General features: G+C 42.4%; 1 protein-coding gene across 3 annotated transcripts in view; it reads right to left on the bottom strand.

Moving 5' to 3' along the window:
* Positions 1-22,195, bottom strand: part of LOC117511369 (hamartin-like) — an 80,946-nt gene extending 58,751 nt beyond the window's left edge. For 2 of the 3 annotated variants that reach the window (XM_034171412.1, XM_034171414.1), the window contains exons 1-8: positions 22,157-22,189; positions 19,415-19,526; positions 18,987-19,090; positions 18,634-18,786; positions 17,667-17,811; positions 15,855-16,009; positions 2,919-2,992; positions 467-633 (exon numbers count right to left, since the gene is read on the bottom strand). In XM_034171412.1, the coding sequence (XP_034027303.1) occupies positions 467-633; positions 2,919-2,992; positions 15,855-16,009; positions 17,667-17,811; positions 18,634-18,786; positions 18,987-19,090; positions 19,415-19,523 (907 nt within the window). In that variant the 5' untranslated portion in view covers positions 19,524-19,526; positions 22,157-22,189. Of the gene's footprint in view, positions 1-466; positions 634-2,918; positions 2,993-15,854; positions 16,010-17,666; positions 17,812-18,633; positions 18,787-18,986; positions 19,091-19,414; positions 19,527-22,059 lie in introns of all 3 variants that reach the window. The other variant, XM_034171413.1, reaches the window with a different exon arrangement.
* Positions 22,196-22,527: the final 332 nt, after the last annotated feature.

Raw genomic sequence — 22,527 nt, 5'->3', positions numbered from 1 at the left:
GGTCGTGGACTTTGTACTGGAAGATGAAAGTGACAACAGTGTCTGTGTGTAACTCAGAGTTAGCAGAAATGGTGAGTCGTCGTGTTAGTGCAGTGTGACCATTGGCGGTGTTGGACAGTATGTCCCACGACCTCAGACCACTTGATAACTTTATATTTCTGTCTGGGGAAACAGGCGTCATGATACATATTGTTCTTTGTTTATCACACCACACAGACAGAACACAGCTTTGATATGACACATACTGTTCACATAAACAATGCAAGCAGGTCACGCACATACAAACGTCAAATGCAACACTTTGTTACTGTCACTTACTGACTTTGGCGGTCTGTGGTTTGTTGTTTTAGTGGCGGTGTGTGTTACTGATGTTGGCGGTCTGTGGTTTGTTGTTTTAGTGGCGGTGTGTGTTACTGATGTTGGCGGTCTGTGGGTTGTTGTGTTAGCGGCGGTGTGAGATACTGACCACTGGAAGTCTGTTGTTGAGGACTGAATGGGGCGTCCATGTGGTGGAGGACAGAGGGAGACAGTTGAGGTCTGGAGTAACCGTCCTCCTCATAGAATGATTCACGCGGGTCGAGGGACACTCTGGAACATTCTATCAGTATGTCATGGACCTCATAAGACCTCCACCTGAGCGTCAGACACAGATCATCATCACTATTCATTGTCTGTGGACATTAGCGTCCTTCAAACATCTCTCTACCCGTCACTGATCCTGTGATCCCGACAGCTGACTGACCAGGATCAAGAAGTCCTGGTCTTCCATGGCCTAATATCTATCTGTGGTGTAAATTTCATAAAAATGCAGTAGTATTGATGCAATCCTGGTAACAGTCATCCAGACAGTCAGTCAAACAAATAAACTGATGATTTTATTACATCCTTGGTGGACATAAGAAAATGAGTTGCTGCCACTCCATTGGTACACTGCCACTGGATCCACCAGAGCAAAACCGATGCATCCATCTACCAAGAACTGGCCACGTCCAAGTGTGTAAACCTTAGAGCCACTGCACTCTTCCAGGCTCCAGAACCTCCCAGTCTTCCTGACCTGGAGAGGAAGATCTTCATCCTTCAAACATGTCCACCAACAGGAGTCACCTCAGGTTGAGACAGCCATCACCACCAGTGATGCCGGTAATGCGTTACTCTAATCTGACCACTTTTTTTAGTAACGAGTAATCTAACGCGTTAATCTTTCCAAATCAGTAATCAGATTAAAGTTACTTCTCCATGTCACTGTGCGTTACTATTATTTTTCATTGTGGGTCGATAGCAGCATTAAACTTGGTCTGTGGGCAGGAGGTCGGGGTTCGACTGAACTGCCCACTTTCAGTGAGCTGTGAGCTTTTCATCCGCGGTTTTTTGCAGCAGCTCGACTCGTCCTCACCTCTTAAAGCGCGGTGACAACAGCACACCTGCACTGAGCTTTACAAAGACATTTTTATGCTTTTTTTCTCCTTTATTTAGAATTCTGAGCTGAGCTGCTCCGTATCTGCTGTTAAAAACAGCTGATCCTCCTCGACGCGTCAACAACTAACACTATTTTCCACTCAAATGCACCTAAACTCTCTTTCTGAGGACCACATGATGTGAAAACACAATAAAACTTTCTTACCTGTAACTCTGGTCATGTTTTCTGCATAAATAAATGTTATCCATTCTTTGTGCTCAAACGCCAAAGCAGGGGCGAATCCAGATGGAATGGGGGCGTGGGACAGGGATGTGCCCCCCCACAACACCCCTAGATTAAAGGTCCAGTTTTGAAGCCGTTTTTTTTACAACTACTAATACTACTTAAAATAATAATAATTTTGACAAGTAAAATGTTTAGAGAGAATTTAAATGTTAGAAAAATGTTAGAATGAATTTAATAGTTACATTTATAAACAATGTAGGTTTGAAATTGCAAGTTTTACTGTTACAGTGCTGTCAACAGTTAAATATGAGGTCAAGAAAGAGGTCTTTATTTTACTTTTTATAAAACAAGTATTTATTTTCATTGAAGTCAAGAAAGGGTGACTATAAAGTGAGTTTTGGCAAAACAGGTATCATTGTCATGTTGACGTGGCAGAGGGTTGTTGTCGACAGTTGGGGAAAGTAACTAAAAAAGTAACTAGTAATCTAACTTAGTTACTTTTACAATTGAGTAATCAGTAAAGTAACTAAGTTACTTTTTCAAGGAGTAATCAGTAATTGGATTACTTTTTCAAAGTAACTGTGGCAACACTGATCACCACATGCGAGACACTTCACCTTTTTCGCCGTCTGATGATGTTATTGGGTGAAGAACGGGGCTTCAAATACCTTTCAGCCTGCAAGATGTCCTCTGACGGAAAAAGTAAAAGTACCGTATTTTTCCAGAGTATAAGTCTCACCTGTCAAAACTTGTCAAACTAGGAAAAAAAACAAAAACAAAACCTGGGACTTCTACTACAGCACATGCAGAAAATACAGCAGACAATCCAATCCAGGTCTTGAGGCCCATTGAGTCGACACTTTATACTGGAGCTTGAAAAGTGGACAAGAGTCTGTGACTCCCCCTGGACAAGACTCCAGGTTACTTCTCCAGCCAGGCCGGCACACATTTCCAGCTGGGTGGTGGACTGAGACGATCCAGATGAAGGACACAGACAGATAGCTTGAACCACACACCTGGACCTGAACCCCAGTGTACATCCTGACAGTCCAGCTAAAGAGCCACCTGCTGTGGAGGAAGACAGCAGCAGAAGTATTCCCAAGGAGAGAACTTAAGCTTCTCTTTCAGCTTTGAGGTTTCTAGAGCACCCAGAGTCCCAGACAGTTTAAAGTCACAGCTAGGTCACCCAAGGCGTAGTGGACAGTACTCACTGCACACACACACCGACACTGAGGCAGTATCAACCACAGCGGGACGGCCGGGACAGGGTACTGACCTGGATGGGTCCAGTTCATCATCTGGAGCACCTGTGACCAACTCAGGATGAACTCTGACCTGTTCCAACATGGGCTAAAAAATCCAGAGACAGAGAAACAATGTTAGTGAAAGAAGGACATGAAGTCATGTCCTACTGAGGTCGATTTAGGGACAGATCCAGACTCACAGCCAAGTGGCTGGTGGACAGATGGTCCCTGAATCAAATAAGAGTTTATTTGAGTTTTAATGTGATTTGGAGGTGCCTACGTGATTTTTTTTCCACAGTGTCAATCTGTGGACTGCCATGTGCTCTGTGGCAGAACCCAGAACGACATTTAAATGTCGTTCTGGGTTCTGCGTGATCTATAAATGAAGGTTCTCAGTGATCCAGGTAAGGAGATATGGACAGGATTTCTTCTTCAATTTATTTTTTCATTTTATTTTCATTTATATAGTGCCAAATCACAACAAAGTTGCCTCAAGGTGCTTCACACAAGTAAGGTCTAACCTTACTCACCCCCAGAGCAAGAACACAGGTGACAGGGGTAAGAAAATGGTGATTTGAGGAAGAAACCTCAAGCAGACCAGACTCAAAGAGGTGACCCTCTATTTATCCTGCTAGACTTTGCTGGCAGTAAAGCTTCAAAAAGAGGCGGGCCAAGCTTCCACATTCAGAGGACATCTGCACGTCCACTCCTCATGGACAGATCACGCATACCATCGCCGCTGCAGCGCACAGCTTTCTTTCACCTCCAAGTTCTCTCAAGATTGTGGCAAGTTAAATAAAGTCCATTAGCTCCTGCTCACAGACCGATCGCCAGCGAGAGGACATGTCCACATCCAAGATAACTCCTCACGGATGGAAGGCCAGCAAGAGGACATGTCCACCATCCACTCCTGATGGACAGAATGTGTGCGTGATTGCCGGCGGCTGCTCTACGCACTTTCACATTCTTAAGTTCTGTCATGATTGTGGAATGTTAATAAAGCCCATTAACTCCTGGAAATAATGTCTTCTGACTTTTTCCAATGTATCAAATCAGTCTGCGTGTTCAGGCAGTCTGTAGCATCATGGAGCCAAGCTCCCTCTGCGTGCAAGTTTTTTTTTTGGTCTTTCCCCCTCTCTCCCTGCACACAACTACGCAGCCATGATGAGGCAACAGAGTCCCTGTGTATATCTGGAAACGTGAGTACTGTTTCCTTTCATATACCGTTTAGAGAACAAAGCGTTTTTTTTTTTTTGAATGAATGAATGAATTAATTTATTCAGCACATACAGATCCAAAACAACAAAACATACAAAAAAAGAGAGGAAATAATCCAAGAATGCACCCATGCGCCAAAAGGGTGTAGGCAGAACCAAAAGCTTATCAACGCCTACCCCTTTAGCCAAAAATAAAAATTGTACATATGTATATAAAATTATACATATACCTAATACAAGTATAAATTGATCCCAATACTATAATTTCAAAAACACAAACGTGCAAGCAGCAGTACACCAAAAACAAGACAAAAATCAATAAACCTAATTTAACAGTCTATACTGAGCAATCAAATAGTTTCTGTAGAGCCTTTTAAAGTTAGCACCTTTAACAGAAACTTTTTACGGTAGTCTAAATCTTTGATTTCTGAAATAACAATGTTCCTCGTAGATTATAACTGGAGCCCCTCATTCTAAACAGGTCCTGGACATGTTGTGATAGAAGTTTATTTTTTACTTTGACCATAATTTGTATTATGGTATATTCAATCAAATCCCAAAATTTCAAAATATGCAAATGGACAAACAACTGATTTGTTGGCTCACGATATGGTTTCTTACTAATAATTCTTATAGCAAGCTTTCTTTTGAAGTAGAAATACAGGATTTGTGTTTGTTTTGTAGGTGGTTCCCCAAACGTCAATAGAGTAGGTCATGTAACTTCCAGTTCTGTGCTTGGTGGTTTCATTACCCCGGCAGACTGGTTTAGGTTAAGTTTTGATATGACACGTCTATTCGTGCCTGGTAATCTTCATATATGTTCCATATACTGTTTGTATATTATATACTTATTTCTAGCTATTCTTACTTTCTATTTTTCCTAGCTATTAATAATTTTCTATACTTTTCTGACATTTTGTAACTATGTATAATAATAGTAAGCAGGGGTGGTGGCCAAGTGGTTAATGCGCTTGGTTTTCAGGTTCCAGGTTCAAATCCCACCCCTGCCACATTTCTCCATGTAATGTGGAGTTGCGTCAGGAAGGGCATCCGGCATAAAACCTGTGCCAATTCAACATGCAGATCCATCTTGGATTTGCTGTGGCGACCTCCCTGCATCCCCAAACCCTACCTTGGTAGGAAGGGATGTGACCAATGCTATACAGGACACTAGAGTTGGTAAATATGGTAGTAGTAAATGTAAATACATAGTAGAAGGAAATAACTTCAGGAGTAACACCACAGGTAGACAATACAAGGTTAGCTCACATGAAACAAAAATGACATGCAACACAAAAATACAATTTACTTGATTAGCTGCGAAAAATGTGGTATCCAATACATAGGAGAAACTAGCCCAACTTAGGAGCAGAATGAACAACCATAGACAGAGGCTTAATAAAATATGTAATTTATTTTTATACCAACACTTTTGCTCATATGGTGATAATGTAGATGACGGAGGTTATGCCTATAGAGGAAGTATTTTTGGAAGAGAGTGAATGCTTTAGTTTAGTCTCTAAACGATTACAAAGGGAGGAATACTGGTACAAAGAACTAGCCACAATTTATCTGTATGGGCTTAATGACAGTGTCAAAAAACTAGGTAATGTTTCTAAAAAGCTATGGAAAATATTGTCATATGGAATTTTTTTTTTAACAAAAAACAACGTAAGTTCAAAAAACGATCAGGTAAGCGCAATAGACATGCAACTACAAAGAGATTTAGAACTTAGATTAAAAGAACTAATTAACAATTACAATAGACCTGGATTAGTACATGAATTTATCACATTAATTTTTTCAGTTCTACAACGAAAACTTGGCATCCTAACAGCTTTAGCTAATATTATACTTTCAGAACAAAGATTACCTAACTATATTCCACTTGTCATAAAAGATTTAGCTAACTTTAGGTTAGGTTTACAAAAAATGGAAAAAACTACAATAACCAAAGATGATAATAAATCTTTCTTGAAAATTCCTTTTCACAACAAAGGCACTGAAATGATCAAACTATCACAGATCCTACATAGCAAACCAAAAAAAAAAAAAAAAAAACTATACCAAATTTCATCAGTGATAAAACCCCTCTGTTATTAGCTATTCATATACTAAATCTATAGCTGGTAAAGTTTTTAATTTCAAACAAAGCACAAACAATTTATTCTTTGAATTAGGTACTACAAACCTTAGCTGTGATTGCGACTCGTCTAATTTCAAATACGAGCCAACAGGACATATAATAACCGGTAATCTCAGAATAACTGAGAACAGGAAGCTTAGAAAATTACTTAGCAAAGGACCATCATTTAGAGAACAAAATAATATTAATTGGGACACAAACCTCATAATAGTAAAAAAAAAAAAAAGCCATTACGGATTACAAAAAACATTGGGCTAAAAAAGAAAAAGTAGATACGAGAACATTGGACGAATGGGAAGGTTGAGTATTAGAAACAGTTCAAATTAAGATAGATAGACTTAGGAAAAAAGGAAAAATCCATATGAAAAACATGTACTGTCAGACAAGGTTTGCCTAGAATACTTAAATAACTTTCAAAGACGTTTTGTTTTAGTACCAGCAGATAAAGCCAGCAACAATATCCTAATAGTTTGCAAAAAATATTACTTAGATGTAGTTTTAAAGGAACTCAACACTAGTGATGGGACTAACCCACAAACATATATGTCTTATAATAGTCACACAAAAGATATTGTTACAAAACACCAAGAATTTATGACTAAATATAACATTAAAATTACTAACGATATGAAACAATTACCATCCTTCTACTGACTTCTAAAAATGCATAAAAATCCAACAGGTAGTAGATTGATAGCAGCCTCTAATGCACGTACTACTAAACCATTATCCCAACTATTAACCTCTAGCCTTAAATTAATTACAAAACATTTCAAACAATACTGCGAAGGCATAGCTCGTAACACTGGAGTTAATTGCTTTTGGATTATCAATAATGCTACAGAGGTTTTAAATAAACTAAAAAAGTTAAACAAAACTAAAGTAGCTACACATTTTGATAGTTTTGATTTTTCCACCCTGTATACTAACATCAGACATGACCAACTTATATATAGTATCAGTGAACTAGTCAGGGAAGCTTTTAGAATTAGAGGTTATAAATATATCGTTATTAGAAATGATAGCACAACATATTGGTCTAATACTACATCAACACGGTATCATAATATAACTGAGGAAAATATGATTGAGCATATAGAATTCCTTGTAGCCAATATCTATATAGAGGTTGGCAACAGAATTTTCAAACAAACAATAGGGATACCTATGGGAACAGATTGTGCTCCACTTTTAGCTAACCTTTTCCTTTTTTATTATGAACACAAATTGATGAAAGATAAACTTAAAACTAATAGCAAGTCAGCAAAAACCTTTAATAATACCTTCCATTACATTGATGACCTACTTACTTTAAATAACCCTAATTTTGAGAATGGAATTAAAAATATTTATCCATCAGAATTAGAACTAAAAAAAAGACTACAGAAAATTAAAAAAAAAAAAAAACTCTCATACTTAGATATAGAGTTGAGCATTACAGACAGTTTAGAACAGCCGTTTTCAACAAACGGGATGATTTTAACTTTCATATTGTAAAATCTCCTTGTATGAGTAGTAACATACCGAGTAAACCTACATACGGTGTTTACACCTTAAAGTAACTAATGAGTGTTGGGGGAGGAAGTCTTGTGCTTTATACAAAATAGCAATGATCTTGGACATTATAGATTTAACATAAGTTATATGTGTTTTCCATCTTAAATTATTGTCAATAAAGACCCCAAGAAATTTAGTTTCATTAACGAGTTCAATTTCAACGTCGTGTACTCATAAATTTCGACATGCGTTCCTGGACTTATTACCAAATATGATGCACTTTGTTTTACCAAAGTGAAGCGACAATTTGTTAGAATCAAACCATTCCTTAAACTTCTGTAGTTCCCTCTCCATCGTGTCCAGAACCAGTCCCAAATGATCCCTACTACAAAACACAGTCATGTCATCAGCAAATCAAATACAACTCACAGTCTTAGAAACTAACATATGTCATTGATATATAAAAGAAACAGCAAAGGCCCAAGGACTGAGCCCTGGGGCACCCCACAAGTGCACCTCAAAAATTCAGCGTTTATCCCACCCAAGTGATACTTGGGTGGGATAAACGCTGATACCCATTGTACAAGAAGTTGGCTATCCAATCATGTGCTACTCCTCTAAAGCCATACTTCCATAATTTATCCAATAATACAGTATGACCAGTAGTATCAAATGGTTTCTGCAAGTTGGAAAAAACAAAACAAAACAAAACCCTACGGTGTACCGTTTGGTTTCAATTGCATTTGTGATGTGTTCCACAAAATCAATTACTGCTAGTGAAGTGGTACGATTTTTTTTAAATCCATATTGCTGGTCATTTAGTATGTGATGTTTGGATATAAAATCATCCAACCTCTTAGTAAATACTTTTTCCAGAATTTTTGAATATTGAGGTAATAGTGAGATTGGCCTGTAGACTGAAAAAACGTGTTTGTCACCGGATTTGAACAGTGGTACCACTTTAGCTTTTTTTCATTTTGGAAGGAAACCTGACAGTCAATAATGACAAGTTACAGATGTAAGTTAAAGCTTTAATGACACAATCAATTATATTTTTTATCAAAGACATATCAAAATGATCGTGGTCAGTAGTTTTTTTTCTGTTTTAGTTTATGTACTATGATAATTATTTCATATTCATCAGTTTCTCTCAGAAATCATCAATCTGAAAGGTTGGTCCTCATTGTCCTGTTTTCCCCAGAGATCACATTAGAAGGTACAACTGCATTTGCTAAATTTTTCCCCACATTGGCAAAACAATCATTAAAATGATCTACTATAACTTTCTTTTCTTTAACCACTGTATCAGTATTTAAGTAAAAATATGTTGGATAGTTTTGGACAACTTTTTTTTATTTTTGATTATTTCATTTAAGAGCTTCCATGTGTCTTTGATGTTTGATTTATTTTTTCCAACAAATCACTATAATACGAGGTCTATTAGAAAAGTATCCGACCTTATTATTTTTTTCAAAAACTATATGGATTTGATTCATATGTTTTTACGTCAGACAAGCTTGAACCCTCGTGCGCATGCGTGAGTTTTTCCACGCCTGTCGGTTGCGTCATTCACCTGTGAGCAGGCTTTCAGTGAGGAGTGGTCCACCCCCTCGGCGGATTTTCATTGTCAGGAAATGGCGGAATGATTTGGGCTTTTTTTCCATCAGAATTTTTTCAGAAACTGTTAGAGACTGGCAGCTGGAAACCATTCGAAAAATTTATCTGGCTTTCGGTGAAAATTTTACGGGCTTCACAGAGAATAAGGAGTGTTACTGTCGCTTTAAGGACGGCTTTAAGGACGCTCGGCGCGCCGCGCTCCGTGCCGCCATCGACAGGCTGAACGACCATTTCATTTCTAAACGGATGGCTCTGTGGATCCGTGACCATCGTGTGCCGTTTCTCTGCTTATCACAAGAACTGGACATCAACCATTTTCCGGCAGATTTCACTTTTAACAAGAGATTTTGTCATGGAAAGCCGAGCGGAGGCTTCGCGCGTCACGATGGATTCGCTACTGGAGCGAGACAAAACCACCTCCGTTTTGGTCTCACAGGACGGCTTTGAGATGGCGTTCAGACAGCTGTCGGTGGTTTTTCCATCGAGTGATTTTGCGAGAAATTGTGGATGTGCCTGGACATGCCAGAACATGCCCTGTGAGGCTTCATCACGGCGTTACTGTGCGCCATGTGGCACCGCCGTGACGCACGGAATTCCGCCGCACGTCTGTCTCAATGTGCCGAAAAAGTGCTGATGTCCACGTCTTTTCACAATTCCTGTGCTAGTCAGACGACGTCCCGGATAAAACACAGCGTCCAGTTTGGAAATGAACGGCACATTCCACTATTACAGGAGTTTTTGTCATGGAAAGAGGAGTGGAGGCTTCGTGCGTTGCGGCGATGCCGCATGGCGCAAAGCAACGCTGTGATGAAGCCTCACGGGACATGTTCTGGCATGTCCAGGCACATCCACAATTTCTCGGATAATCACTCGATGGAAAAACCACCGACAGCTGTCTGAACGCCATCTCAAAGCCGTCCTGTGAGTCCAAAACGGAGGTGGTTTTGTCTCGCTCCATCAGCAAATCGGTCGTGATGCGCGAAGCCTCCGCTCGGCTTTCCATGACAAAATCTCTTGTTAAAAGTGAAATCTGCCGGAAAATGGCTGATGTCCAGCTCTTGTGATAACCAGAGAAAGTGCACACGACGGTCTCAGATCCACAGCATCATCCATTTAGAAATGATCCGGTGGTTTGTGGCTCTCGATGTTGGCACGGAGCGCGGCGCGCCGAGCGTCCTTAAACCCGTCCTTAAAGCCATCCTTAAAGCTGTAGTAACAGTCCTTATTCTCTGTGAAGCCCGTAAAATTTTCACCGAAAGCCAGATAAATTTTTCTAATGGTTTCCAGCTGCCAGTCTCTAACAGTTTCTGAAAAACTTCTGATGGAAAAAAAGCCCAAATCATTCCGCCATTTCCTGACAATGAAAATCCACCGAGGGGGTGGACCACTCCTCACTCAAAGCCTGCTCACAGGCGAATGACGCAACCGACAGGCGTGGAAAAACTCACGCATGCGCACGAGGGTTCAAGCTTGTCTGATGCAATCACACGTGATTCAAATCCATATGGGTTTTGAAAAAAATAATAAGGTCGGATTACTTTTCTAATAGACCTCGTACTGCCTTTTGCAAGATCGCATAATATTGGTCAAGAATAAGTAATCCACCCATTAAATTCACAACAATAACATTTGTTAATATGTTGTGTGTGTGTATATATATATATATATATATACACATACATATATATATATACACAACCCCTGGCAAAAATTATGGAATCACCGGCCTCGGAGGATGTTCATTCAGTTGTTTAATTTTGTAGAAAAAAAGCAGATCACAGACATGACACAAAACTAAAGTCATTTCAAATGGCAACTTTCTGGCTTTAAGAAACACTATAAGAAATCAGGAAAAATAATTGTGGCAATCAGTAACGGTTACTTTTTTAGACAAGCAGAGGGAAAAAAATATGGAATCACTCAATTCTGAGGAAAAAATTATGGAATCATGAAAAACAAAAGAACGCTCCAACACATCACTAGTATTTTGTTGCACCACCTCTGGCTTTTATAACAGCTTGCAGTCTCTGAGGCATGGACTTAATGAGTGACAAACAGTACTCTTCATCAATCTGGCTCCAACTTTCTCTGATTGCTGTTACCAGATCAGCTTTGCAGGTTGGAGCCTTGTCATGGACCATTTTCTTCAACTTCCACCAAAGATTTTCAATTGGATTAAGATCCGGACTATTTGCAGGCCATGACATTGACCCTATGTGTCTTTTTGCAAGGAATGTTTTCACAGTTTTTGCTCCATGGCAAGATGCATTATCATCTTGAAAAATGATTTCATCATCCCCAAACATCCTTTCAATTGATGGGATAAGTGTCCAAAATATCAACGTAAACTTGTGCATTTATTGATGATGTAATGACAGCCATCTCCCCAGTGCCTTTACCTGACATGCAGCCCCATATCATCAATGACTGTGGAAATTTACATGTTCTCTTCAGGCAGTCATCTTTATAAATCTCATTGGAACGGCACCAAACAAAAGTTCCAGCATCATCACCTTGCCCAATGCAGATTCGAGATTCATCACTGAATATGACTTTCATCCAGTCATCCACAGTCCACGATTACTTTTCCTTAGCCCATTGTAACCTTGTTTTTTTCTGTTTAGGTGTTAATGTTGGCTTTCGTTTAGCTTATCTGTATGTAAATCCCATTTCCTTTAGGCGGTTTCTTACAGTTCAGTCACAGACGTTGACTCCAGTTTCCTCCCATTTGTTCCTCATTTGTTTTGTTGTGAATTTTTGAGACATATTGCTTTAAGTTTTCTGTCTTGACGCTTTGATGTCTTCCTTGGTCTACCAGTATGTTTGCCTTTAACAACCTTCCCATGTTGTTTGTATTTGGTCCAGAGTTTAGACACAGCTGACTGTGAACAACCAACATCTTTTGCAACATTGCATGATGATTTACCCTCTTTTAAGAGTTTGATAATCCTCTCCTTTGTTTCAATTGAAATAGCTCATGTTGGAGCCATGATTCATGTCAGTCCACTTGGTGCAACAGCTCTCCAAGGTGTGATCACTCCTTCTTAGATGCAGACTAACGAGCAGATCTGATTTGATGCAGGTGTTAGTTTTGGGGGATGGAAATTTACAGGGTGATTCCATAATTTATTCCTCAGAATTGCGTGAGTCCATATTTTTTTCCCTCTGCTTGGTCTAAAAAAGTAACCGTTACTGACTGCCACAATTTTTTTTCTTGATTTCTTATACTGTTTCTTAAAGCCAGAAAGTTGCCATTTGAAATGACTTTAGTTTTGTGTCATGTCTATGATCTGCTTTTTTCCTACAAAATTAAACAACTGAATGAACATCCTCCGAGGCCGGTGATTCCATAATTTTTGCCAGGGGTTGTATATAGTATACAGTATATATACTGTGTTCGTAGTGATCCTGGTTGGATGTGTTATTGCTGGATATAATCCCACACAGAACACAAAATCTAAGAACTCCACTACATGTATGTGGCCATGAGGATTTAGAAAATCTCTGTTAAAGTCGGCACAGACAAACAAAAGCTTATTGTTTTTAATTGAATTGTACATCTCAGCCAATTTCTCCACAAAAATGTTTCCAGTTGACCCGGGAGCTCTGTAAATACATTTTTATTTTTCACAAATAATCTCCACAGTAACACACTCCATAACACCATCCAAAGAAAATGACATATTCTGAATAGTTTCACAGTAATGATTTGATCTGACATACAGAGCCACACCACCACCTCGTTTATATGCTCTATTTCTGGCAAAAAAAAAAAAAAATCACAACCCTCAAGTTGGACAGAATCAGTAACTGCAATAACTGAAAAATATTTATTACCAATTCTCAAACAGTCCTGGACAGCTTGGGACTCCGGCAAGGGCGGTCACATCTCCTCCTCTATCTCTGCTTCAAAGTCCCTACTTCACCAGACTGTGAATTCTTCAAACTATATTGGATTAACCATGGAATTGATCAGCTGGTCTCTGAACGCTACTGACACCATTTTTTCAACAAGGAAATCAGGGCCGGGGGAACCTGCGTGCCCAGATGGAACCTACCCTGTGGGCTATGTTCTTGACACCTGGGAGACGTGGCGTTTCACATGCTTTGTGCCATTCTCTGTGGAGGACGTTGAGGATTTATTTATATTTGGTTTTATTGTAGGAGGGCTGGTACTTATTGGTTTATGTGCTGCCCTGACCTACCGGAGAACTGGCAAGACGGCTGCCACCAGAACCATGACCCCTCATTTGTCCGTAATGATTAATGAGTTGGGCAAGGCGATGCATTCTCAGACTGCGTTAACCCTTGAACTCAGACGCAAATTGGATAATATCTCGGCGCAAATGTGCGCCTTGCAAAGGAAGATGTTGGAGACCAGGGAATATTCATAATTGGATCTGGTTATTCATGTGAAGCTATAAAGGTGTTTTTCACTGCTCAACCATAAACATGGCAGGCTTATCAGCCTCTGAAGGACAAAATGCTCCATTGTTTTTCTCCAGAAGAATTTCTATGGCCTTGGGGAACATTCGGCTGCCTTCTTTCTTATCTTCTCCAACTCCAGCACAACAGACAAAAACTGACTCATTTGCCACTCACACATGGACAGAGACTGAAAGCATGCTCCACCCCCCCACCCACCCCTGTCCCCATCACACACACCCCATCCCAGCCCCCGCTCATGCCACTCCCCCCCCGGGGTGTCGTGCAGCTCCCCATTCCCCCCAAGCTGCTGGCGGCGCAACTACATGTTGCTGCCCCCCACACACACACACTCACATCGCCTCAATTCGGAACAAGTAATAATTTGTGGATTAATTGCTGTATCTTGTCTGTGGCAATTTGAGTGTGGACGTAATCTCGTTGTTGTTGCACTTGTAATGACAATGACAATAAATCTCATCCATCCATTTTAGAAAAATTAATAGAAAGGCTTCTGCTGTTGAAATGCCTAATAGAGAATGCACCATTTTTGGCATTTCCACAATGCCAAAAAAAAACCAAAAAAAAAAAAACAAACAAAAAGCAGGCAGGAGCGGACTGTGAGAGGCAGAAAAATAGCGGCGAGGGTTACATACGTGACAGTAAGCACACAGCAAACGCAACCATGCGCCGTCACACACCAGCCTACACAGGGACTACGTCGAATCTGCACCATTTTCCAGCGTACTTCATACGCATCACAACGCAACTGTATGCAAGCCTGGTGTGAAAGGGGCGTAAGTGTTTGAGCCCCCCAAAAAATTCCATACAGGCTCAGCACCAGCCCATCTATCGCAGGTCCTAAACTGACATAAAGTTATCAAATGTGAATGAACAAGAAACCACAAACTGACACGTCCTCCCTTTTGATTTGTGTTATGATCTCATGTTGTCTGTCACATGTTGGTCACATGATTCCTGCTGCAAGAACGTTTAGTCACATGATCTGCAACACCGATTCACAATACTCAGACACAAGTGACAACTTTACAAACTGAGTTCAACATCTTTATCATCTCAGGTCAGGTGTGGCAGCATCTACACGTCCAAACCACCCTAGGCCTGGAGAGCAACCACCCAGACAGGCAACCGGTCCATCCCCACCACTCCAAAGTAACCATCTACCTACTGCAGTCAGGTGACATGTGGGCATGTCCTTGGCCAGGTGGCATGTGGGCGTGTCCTTGGCCTTCTGCAGACTCTGAGGTCCTCAACAGAGACAACTGTGTGCTGGATCATGTCCAGAGAAACACACCACATAGACAAAACTTGATGTTTCCTCAGTGTTAGTGATCCTTCCAGCAGGACCCAAGGATCCTCCACAGAGACCTGATACCAAACACATCCAGTCCTCACCTTAGGTCACTGGTTAGAGTCCATCTCACAACCAGAGAGTGAGACAGGAAGCACCAGGGCCCTAAAAACCTGGACCATAGTTCTCCTGCAAAGACATCAGCATCACCAAACACTTCTGACCTCTGACCTCATGACTCCAGAATCCAGGTCTCCTCAAGCGTCTCTGGATCTCAAAGGTCTGCTGATTCTACAGTAATCTGAGAACGAAGCAGCTGCTGCTTCTATTTATGTCTGCAAACACGCCGCCCACAGTGTCACGTTCCTCTCAGACCTTTTTAATCTGCAATCCGGATCCTTAGAAACAGTCTGGACTCTGAACTGACCTCTGACTGTATGGACTCTCACAGGTGCCAAGGCCAGTACCCGTTTATAACTGGGGAGACTGGAACCAGTCAAATCAAGTGACTGATTCAAGGACACAGACCAGAGCATGAACTTTTTTCTGTTGTGACTTCAGGTTCTAGAACCATCTCCAGTACCTGTGGCACTGGATCAGTGGATATGCTCTTTGTGACTCATGATGAACATATCTATCCTGGCTTTTAAGAAGGATCGGGGATGAGGGAGGTGTTACTATGAACACACGGAGCTCTGAGAGCCCACACAGGGAGACAGACCCCACGTGGACCTCTGACCCGGGTTCTGCTGACCTTGACCACCTCCTGGAAGGTGTCCAGGTTCTCCTTCATGCTGTAGTGGAGGCGCAGGTAGGACAGAAAGTTGCAGGGGTACATCCCATAGAGTCGATGGAACAGAGAGTAGATGCTGGCTCTGAGGTGGACCGGGTACACAGAGTCCACGTGGCCTGCAGCAGACCCACAAACACAGGTTAGCCCGCGCTGCATGTCAACAGTCCTGCGCACAAACATTATAGGATGACACAGAAAATGAGCTTTGCACTCATGAAATACTGGTACATCTGGTAAATACATGGTACATCTATGATAGCCGTGACCTACTTTAAGGGACCCTTCACACATAGTGCGAAGTTTGGTCGAAGTGCGCATGAAGCAGGAATCGTGTGCAAAACGTGTAAAATCGTAGCTGCCTCGTACACTTGTTGCTACAATTATTTGTGCACACCAGCGGCTGAAAGACAGAGTGTGCACTGTGCGAGCCCATCAATCCCTCTTGTGGCAGGTGTCGGCCAAATTCCAGCTGACACAGGAACATCTAAAACCGCTGGCCTGGCACTTAGAAAATGTGTGCCCATTCACACTCTTGGCACGACAACAGTCTGCAGACAATCACTGTCGTACTTGCAGTGAAATTTGTCTAAGTGCCACACGAGTGTGGCTTTGGTGTGTGCGCTGAAATGACAGGAGGTGTGTCCACTGACGGAAGCAGCTGTGGAGATCTGTGGATCTGGACATCCCAGCTGGACAACATGTACTGTGTTTGGACAGACATAGACTAACAACTGCCCACTGTGACACGCGTGTCTGTTTGCTGTCATCAAGTGGACATAAATAAAAACATATATTGCTGTGGCAATATATGCTGTGGGCCGCACCGCGCGCGAGCTCCTTCGCTGCAGCCCATTCATAGGCTGCCCCCAGGCTGAAATGGACTGTCAGATCAGAACATGCAGTTGGCGATGTGACTTTCACATCACCCACATGAGCTCTGTTTCATATGATGCAGTGTCAGCTTGGGTGCGCCATCCACAAGACATGCATTGGGCAGGACACGTGCCAGCAGATGTGGACATGAGAAGAGCGAACTGCTTCTCATTCATGTCATTTCATGACTGCATGTCTGTGACCATGGGTCACCTACAAAGGAACAGATGGATCATATTTGTATTGCCCGCTTGATAAGAGGGATTCAATATAAAATGCTGTGTTTTTTATGGTATATGGTTTTAGTTTTTTTTTTTTAAATATGTCCATCTCTTTGTTGATTTCAGGCATTTTCCCCGCACTGTTTACAGGCCAGTGATGGTAGCTCAGTGGTAAAGTTTCGGGCTGGCAATCAGTAAAATGCAGGTATGAATCCTGTGGGTGGTATTTTTTTTTTAATTGAATCCACATCAGTGGCGCAATGTGGTTCACCTTGTACTGTGTTCCTGCTCGAAAGACACCGTCGTGTGCACGAACCCTCGCACTGGGATCGTGCACGCCTGCCCACTGGCACAATGTTTTGTGGTACGCTAATTCGAACTGTTTTGTGCTGTTTCGCCATATATTTGACCAAACTTCACACTATGTGTAAAGGGGCCTTAAATTAGGTCACAGGGGTCAGAGGGCTGACCTCTGTGATGCCCATTATTAGTCTGAACAGAAGGTTCCCAGTTCAAGGCCACCTGATCTGTCAGGAAGGCATCCAGTGTAAAACCAACATGCGAACCCACGGTGGCGACCCAGAAACAGGAGGAGCCAGAAAAAGAGATTAAAACCAGCAAGGTAAACCATTTATAAACTTGAAGAGTCTGATGAAGTTCTAGGCTCAACAGGTCTTACCAGGATTCCTGAAGCTCCATGAGGACAGACGCCCGAAGACGTTGAAGAACTCAAAAATATGCTGTTTTCCAGCCTGAGGGATCATCGGGAGCAGGGTGACCAGAACCAGAACTCCAGAGACCAGGACGACCACGTCACCATCTGTCTGAGGAAACCACAGACAGACAGACGGACACAAACACACAGAGACAGACAGACAGACACACCAGACAGACACAGACACACACACAGACAGACAAACACACACAGTGATTTCATTGCGTTGCCATGACGCTCAGCTGCACACTGGGACTAACTTGAGCACAAAGGACTTTGCTTGAGGGACCGTGATGGTTTTCCTGTCTGACAGGAAATCAGGAAACCTTAGTATTAGCGCCACCAGCAGGTCAAAATAGTCAGCGCATCACCAGCACCTAATGATCACACAAATGAACATGGATCTGGACAAGGTGGTCAGGTCGGGGTCAAAGTTAAAACCGTTCCAATCATATTGATAAGTCTGATCTTAAAGAGTCCGTTCTGGTTTAGTCTGGATGATCTGTGACTGAGTGTTCTGGAGTTCTGGAGTAAAAACAGAAAAAATGGGGACAAAGGTCAACTCAGTTTGCAGTTTTGGTAACTCGGAACAATAAGTGGAACCATTTTGACGTGATGAATGTTTGGTCTCCAAAGTGAGCGTCATCGTCCGTTCTGATGCGTTACCCGTTAACATGGTAACTACATGACTGCTGGTGTAAACTAGTCCTCTAAAAACAAAAAAACAAAACATGAACTCAACCAGTAGTTTACACTGTTTCACCTGAGGTCACTAAAAACACTAATACAGCAATCACCCTGAGGGGGCGGGGCTCCTTTACGCTCTGTGAGTCAGATCAGACCAGCTTGGTTTGCTGCTCTAGCGCCACCCTCAGGACAAATGTTATGTTGCTGGTCAGAGACTCGGTGAAGGACTCTAACATTTCGATACCTTCAGACAGCGGAGCAGCGATGGCAGCAGCACCGAGTGGCGGATGTGATGAACCCACGGTGGCTGCTTCCTGATCAGGTGACCCAACAGGGTGAGGCTGGCCAATCGGGTGTCCGCTCGACCCAGAGCTTCATTCAGCTTCTCCAACAGGAGCTGAGTCACACAGACAGTTTCAAAGGGTCACAAAGGTCATGACCTTGAGTCCTGAAGCAGGTTTCATTCGCTTCCTGTTCCACACTCATCCCTGCTTCCCAGCCAGGAACTGAACCGGTGACCAACCACGCAGAGCCTTGTTCTTCTCAACACTCAAAGCACAACACAGATCAGGCTCAAACAATCTGCGGAGTTCTGACCTTGTGATAAGGTTCTCTGATGGACAAGAGCAGGAGCAACACCTGGGAGGACGCCGAGTCCAAGTAGTGCTCCACGAGACTGGACAAGACAGCGCCTCCTCTGTCTGGGAGAACAAAATGCGCATTAGTGATAAAAGTAGAAAAAAGAAACCAGCAGCCTGCTCTGGTGTACGAGTCATCTGACGAGACAAACAGGTTAACAGGTCAGTTTACACAGAGAGCTGACAAAAAGACAAATGTCCAGTTATCTGGAAGACATCAGACGGGAATGACTGTCACACCTGTCACACATGTCCCCACACGGTGTGAAGCTTTAACAAAACAAACTGCTGGAGAACACACACACACACACACACACACACACACACACACACACACACACACACACACACACACACACACACACACACACACACACACACACATACCTGTACTGAGCTGCTGATTGACAGCCGCTCTGACTTGCTCCGCCTCCTGCAGCTCTAAACTGTCCAATGAGAGCAGGAGCTCAGAGATGCTGGGCTGCTCCCTGTTCATCGTCTGTGAGAGGAAACGTCACTTCAGGAGGAGCTGCCAAACCAAACCCACCATCTCCTGAACGCTGACCCCAGCCTGACCCTAAAGGTCACCTCAACACCTCCAGCGTGGGGCCATCAAATCTGACATCGTCGGCTGTTTTCATGATCAATCATTTTTTATATAACGGCTGAGTGGATCCTTGTCATTTGATTGGTGCTTTATATGTCACATGACATGGATTATTTGTCCCATTTGTGTTGTGTTGCATTTAGTGTGCAACTTGGTTCCATATGTTTGGTACCATTGCACTCTGCAGTCGCGCGTGTGCGCACACACACACACTCCGCTGTTTTGGACTCCTATTTAAAGTTTGTGTTGGACTTTAGCAGCACCAAATGACAATGATCTATTTTAGCCGTTATATAAAACAAATAATGAATTAATTACAAATAATGAAAATAAACAAATAATCTCTAAGTGCGTCTTCACACCTGTGGACCAACACGTCCAACAGCCTGCAAAACCACGAGTGATGAGCCAGACAACTGCCCATCCGCACATCGCCAAAGTATCCATCAACCTGCTGCAGCCAGGTGACACGTGAGCGTGTCCTTGACCTTCTCCAGTCTGTGGGGTCCTGAACACTGAGACACCTGCATCCTGGATCACGTCCAGAGAAACTCACCACATTAACTAAATGTGGTGTCTGATGTTCCCTCACAGTGTCAGTGATCCTCCTCGTCTGAGTCTCAGTAAGTAACCGTTCACTGGACACAAAGTCAGTCCATCAGGACCCAAAGATCCTCCACAGAGACCTAGGACCAAAGACATCCATTTGGCACCTTTGGCAACTGGTTACCAACCAGACAGTAAGACAGGAAGCACCACGACCCTAAAGCCGTGGACCTTCATTCTCCTGCAAAGATACCAGAATTACCAAACATCTCCATATCACATGACTCCATAAGATCTTCACAGGCCTCTCGGGATCTCCAAGGTCAAGGACCCAGAAACATGAATGTCCTTACTGAGTGAATGTCAGTGAATGTCTCGACAAGTGCAACCCTTTCACCACTGACAGAGACACTTATGATGGACAAATCCCAACACCCAGTCCAACCCCCAATCCATAACTCAGCCCAACTGAACCAACACCCTGTTCATACAGGCACTGAACTGTGGAGGATCCAGAACCCATCCTTGACGAACACCGGTTTTCACTGAGTTTCTGTTCCAACTCTCTGTATCTCTGTATAAACTAATTCTGAAGTTAAAAAAAAAAAAAAAAAAAAAAAAAAAAACTTCTTGTGGATCGTCTCAGGACGTCCCAAAGGATCACAAATTTGATTAAAACAAACCGATCAAACAGCTGATTTCTCCTTAAAATCATTCCAACTTTATTGACGTCATCAAAGCGCATATTAAACAAATATGTAGGACTGCTTTTTTGCATTTACGCAATATCTCTAAAATCAGAAAGGTCTTGTCTCAGAGTGATGCTGAAAAACTAATTCATGCATTTATTTCCTCTAGGCTGGACTATTGTAATTCATTATTATCAGGTTGTCCTAAAAGTTCCCTAAAAAGCCTTCAGTTAATTCAAAATGCTGCAGCTAGAGTACTGACAGGGACTAGAAGGAGAGAGCATATCTCACCCATATTGGCCTCTCTTCATTGGCTTCCTGTTAATTCTAGAATAGAATTTAAAATTCTTCTTCTTACTTATAAGGTTTTGAATAATCAGGTCCCATCTTATCTTAGGGACCTCATAGTACCATATCACCCCAATAGAGCGCTTCGCTCTCAGACTGCAGGCTTACTTGTAGTTCCTAGGGTTTGTAAGAGTAGAATGGGAGGCAGAGCCTTCAGCTTTCAGGCTCCTCTCCTGTGGAACCAGCTCCCAATTCAGATCAGGGAGACAGACACCCTCTCTACTTTTAAGATTAGGCTTAAAACTTTCCTTTTTGCTAAAGCTTATAGTTAGGGCTGGATCAGGTGACCCTGAACCATCCCTTAGTTATGCTGCTATAGACGTAGACTGCTGGGGGGTTCCCATGATGCACTGAGTGTTTCTTTCTCTTTTTGCTCTGTATGCACCACTCTGCATTTAATCATTAGTGATCGATCTCTGCTCCCCTCCACAGCATGTCTTTTTCCTGGTTCTCTCCATCAGCCCCAACCAGTCCCAGCAGAAGACTGCCCCTCCCTGAGCCTGGTTCTGCTGGAGGTTTCTTCCTGTTAAAAGGGAGTTTTTCCTTCCCACTGTAGCCAAGTGCTTGCTCACAGGGGGTCGTTTTGACCGTTGGGGTTTTACATCATTATTGTATGGCCTTGCCTTACAATATAAAGCGCCTTGGGGCAACTGTTTGTTGTGATTTGGCGCTATATAAAAAAATTGATTGATTGATTGATTGATCAAAGAAACCGGAAGATGACGGTTATGAACCAGATGGTGACGTCACGCGTCCAGTCTGCGCAGGAGCTAACGGTTAGCATAGCAAAAAAACTAACCTTCCAACAGGTTAACAAACAAAACGTTCACTCTCTCGATCACCTGTCGTGAGGTTAATGACGTCAGCGCGGAAGACTCCGTATTGCTGCTGGCAGCGTCACAAATGCAGAAAGTACTTCCACTCAAACTTTGAACTCACCCACAGACTTTTGGCTCCCGCACAGCGCAACCGTTCTGCACAACAGGAGCTAAGCCACGCCTCCCGCCAGAGCGAGACACACCCCTTGTCAGCGCCGCGCAGCAGCCATCTTACCACTCCCACCTCACCACTCCCTTCGTTACACTGATCTCTCTGTAACACTGGATCGCATAAACTGGCCGCCATCTTACCACTCACATGTTCCGCCCCTGAACGCTCTTTTCTATTTATGTTTAATGAGGCGCACCTAAATTTATTCTTTGTGATTTTGTAAAAAAAAAAAACCTTCGTGTGCAGCTATAAACTGCACAATCGCCAGTTCAAAGGCTGTGGATGAACATTTCACCTGTGAGTATGATTGAAATTGAAAG

The sequence above is a fragment of the Thalassophryne amazonica genome, chromosome 5, assembly GCF_902500255.1.
Source record: "Thalassophryne amazonica chromosome 5, fThaAma1.1, whole genome shotgun sequence".
Lineage (NCBI taxonomy): Eukaryota > Metazoa > Chordata > Actinopteri > Batrachoidiformes > Batrachoididae > Thalassophryne > Thalassophryne amazonica.
Note: the sequence above shows the minus strand (reverse complement) of the source record. Positions and strands in the feature narration are given on the sequence as shown.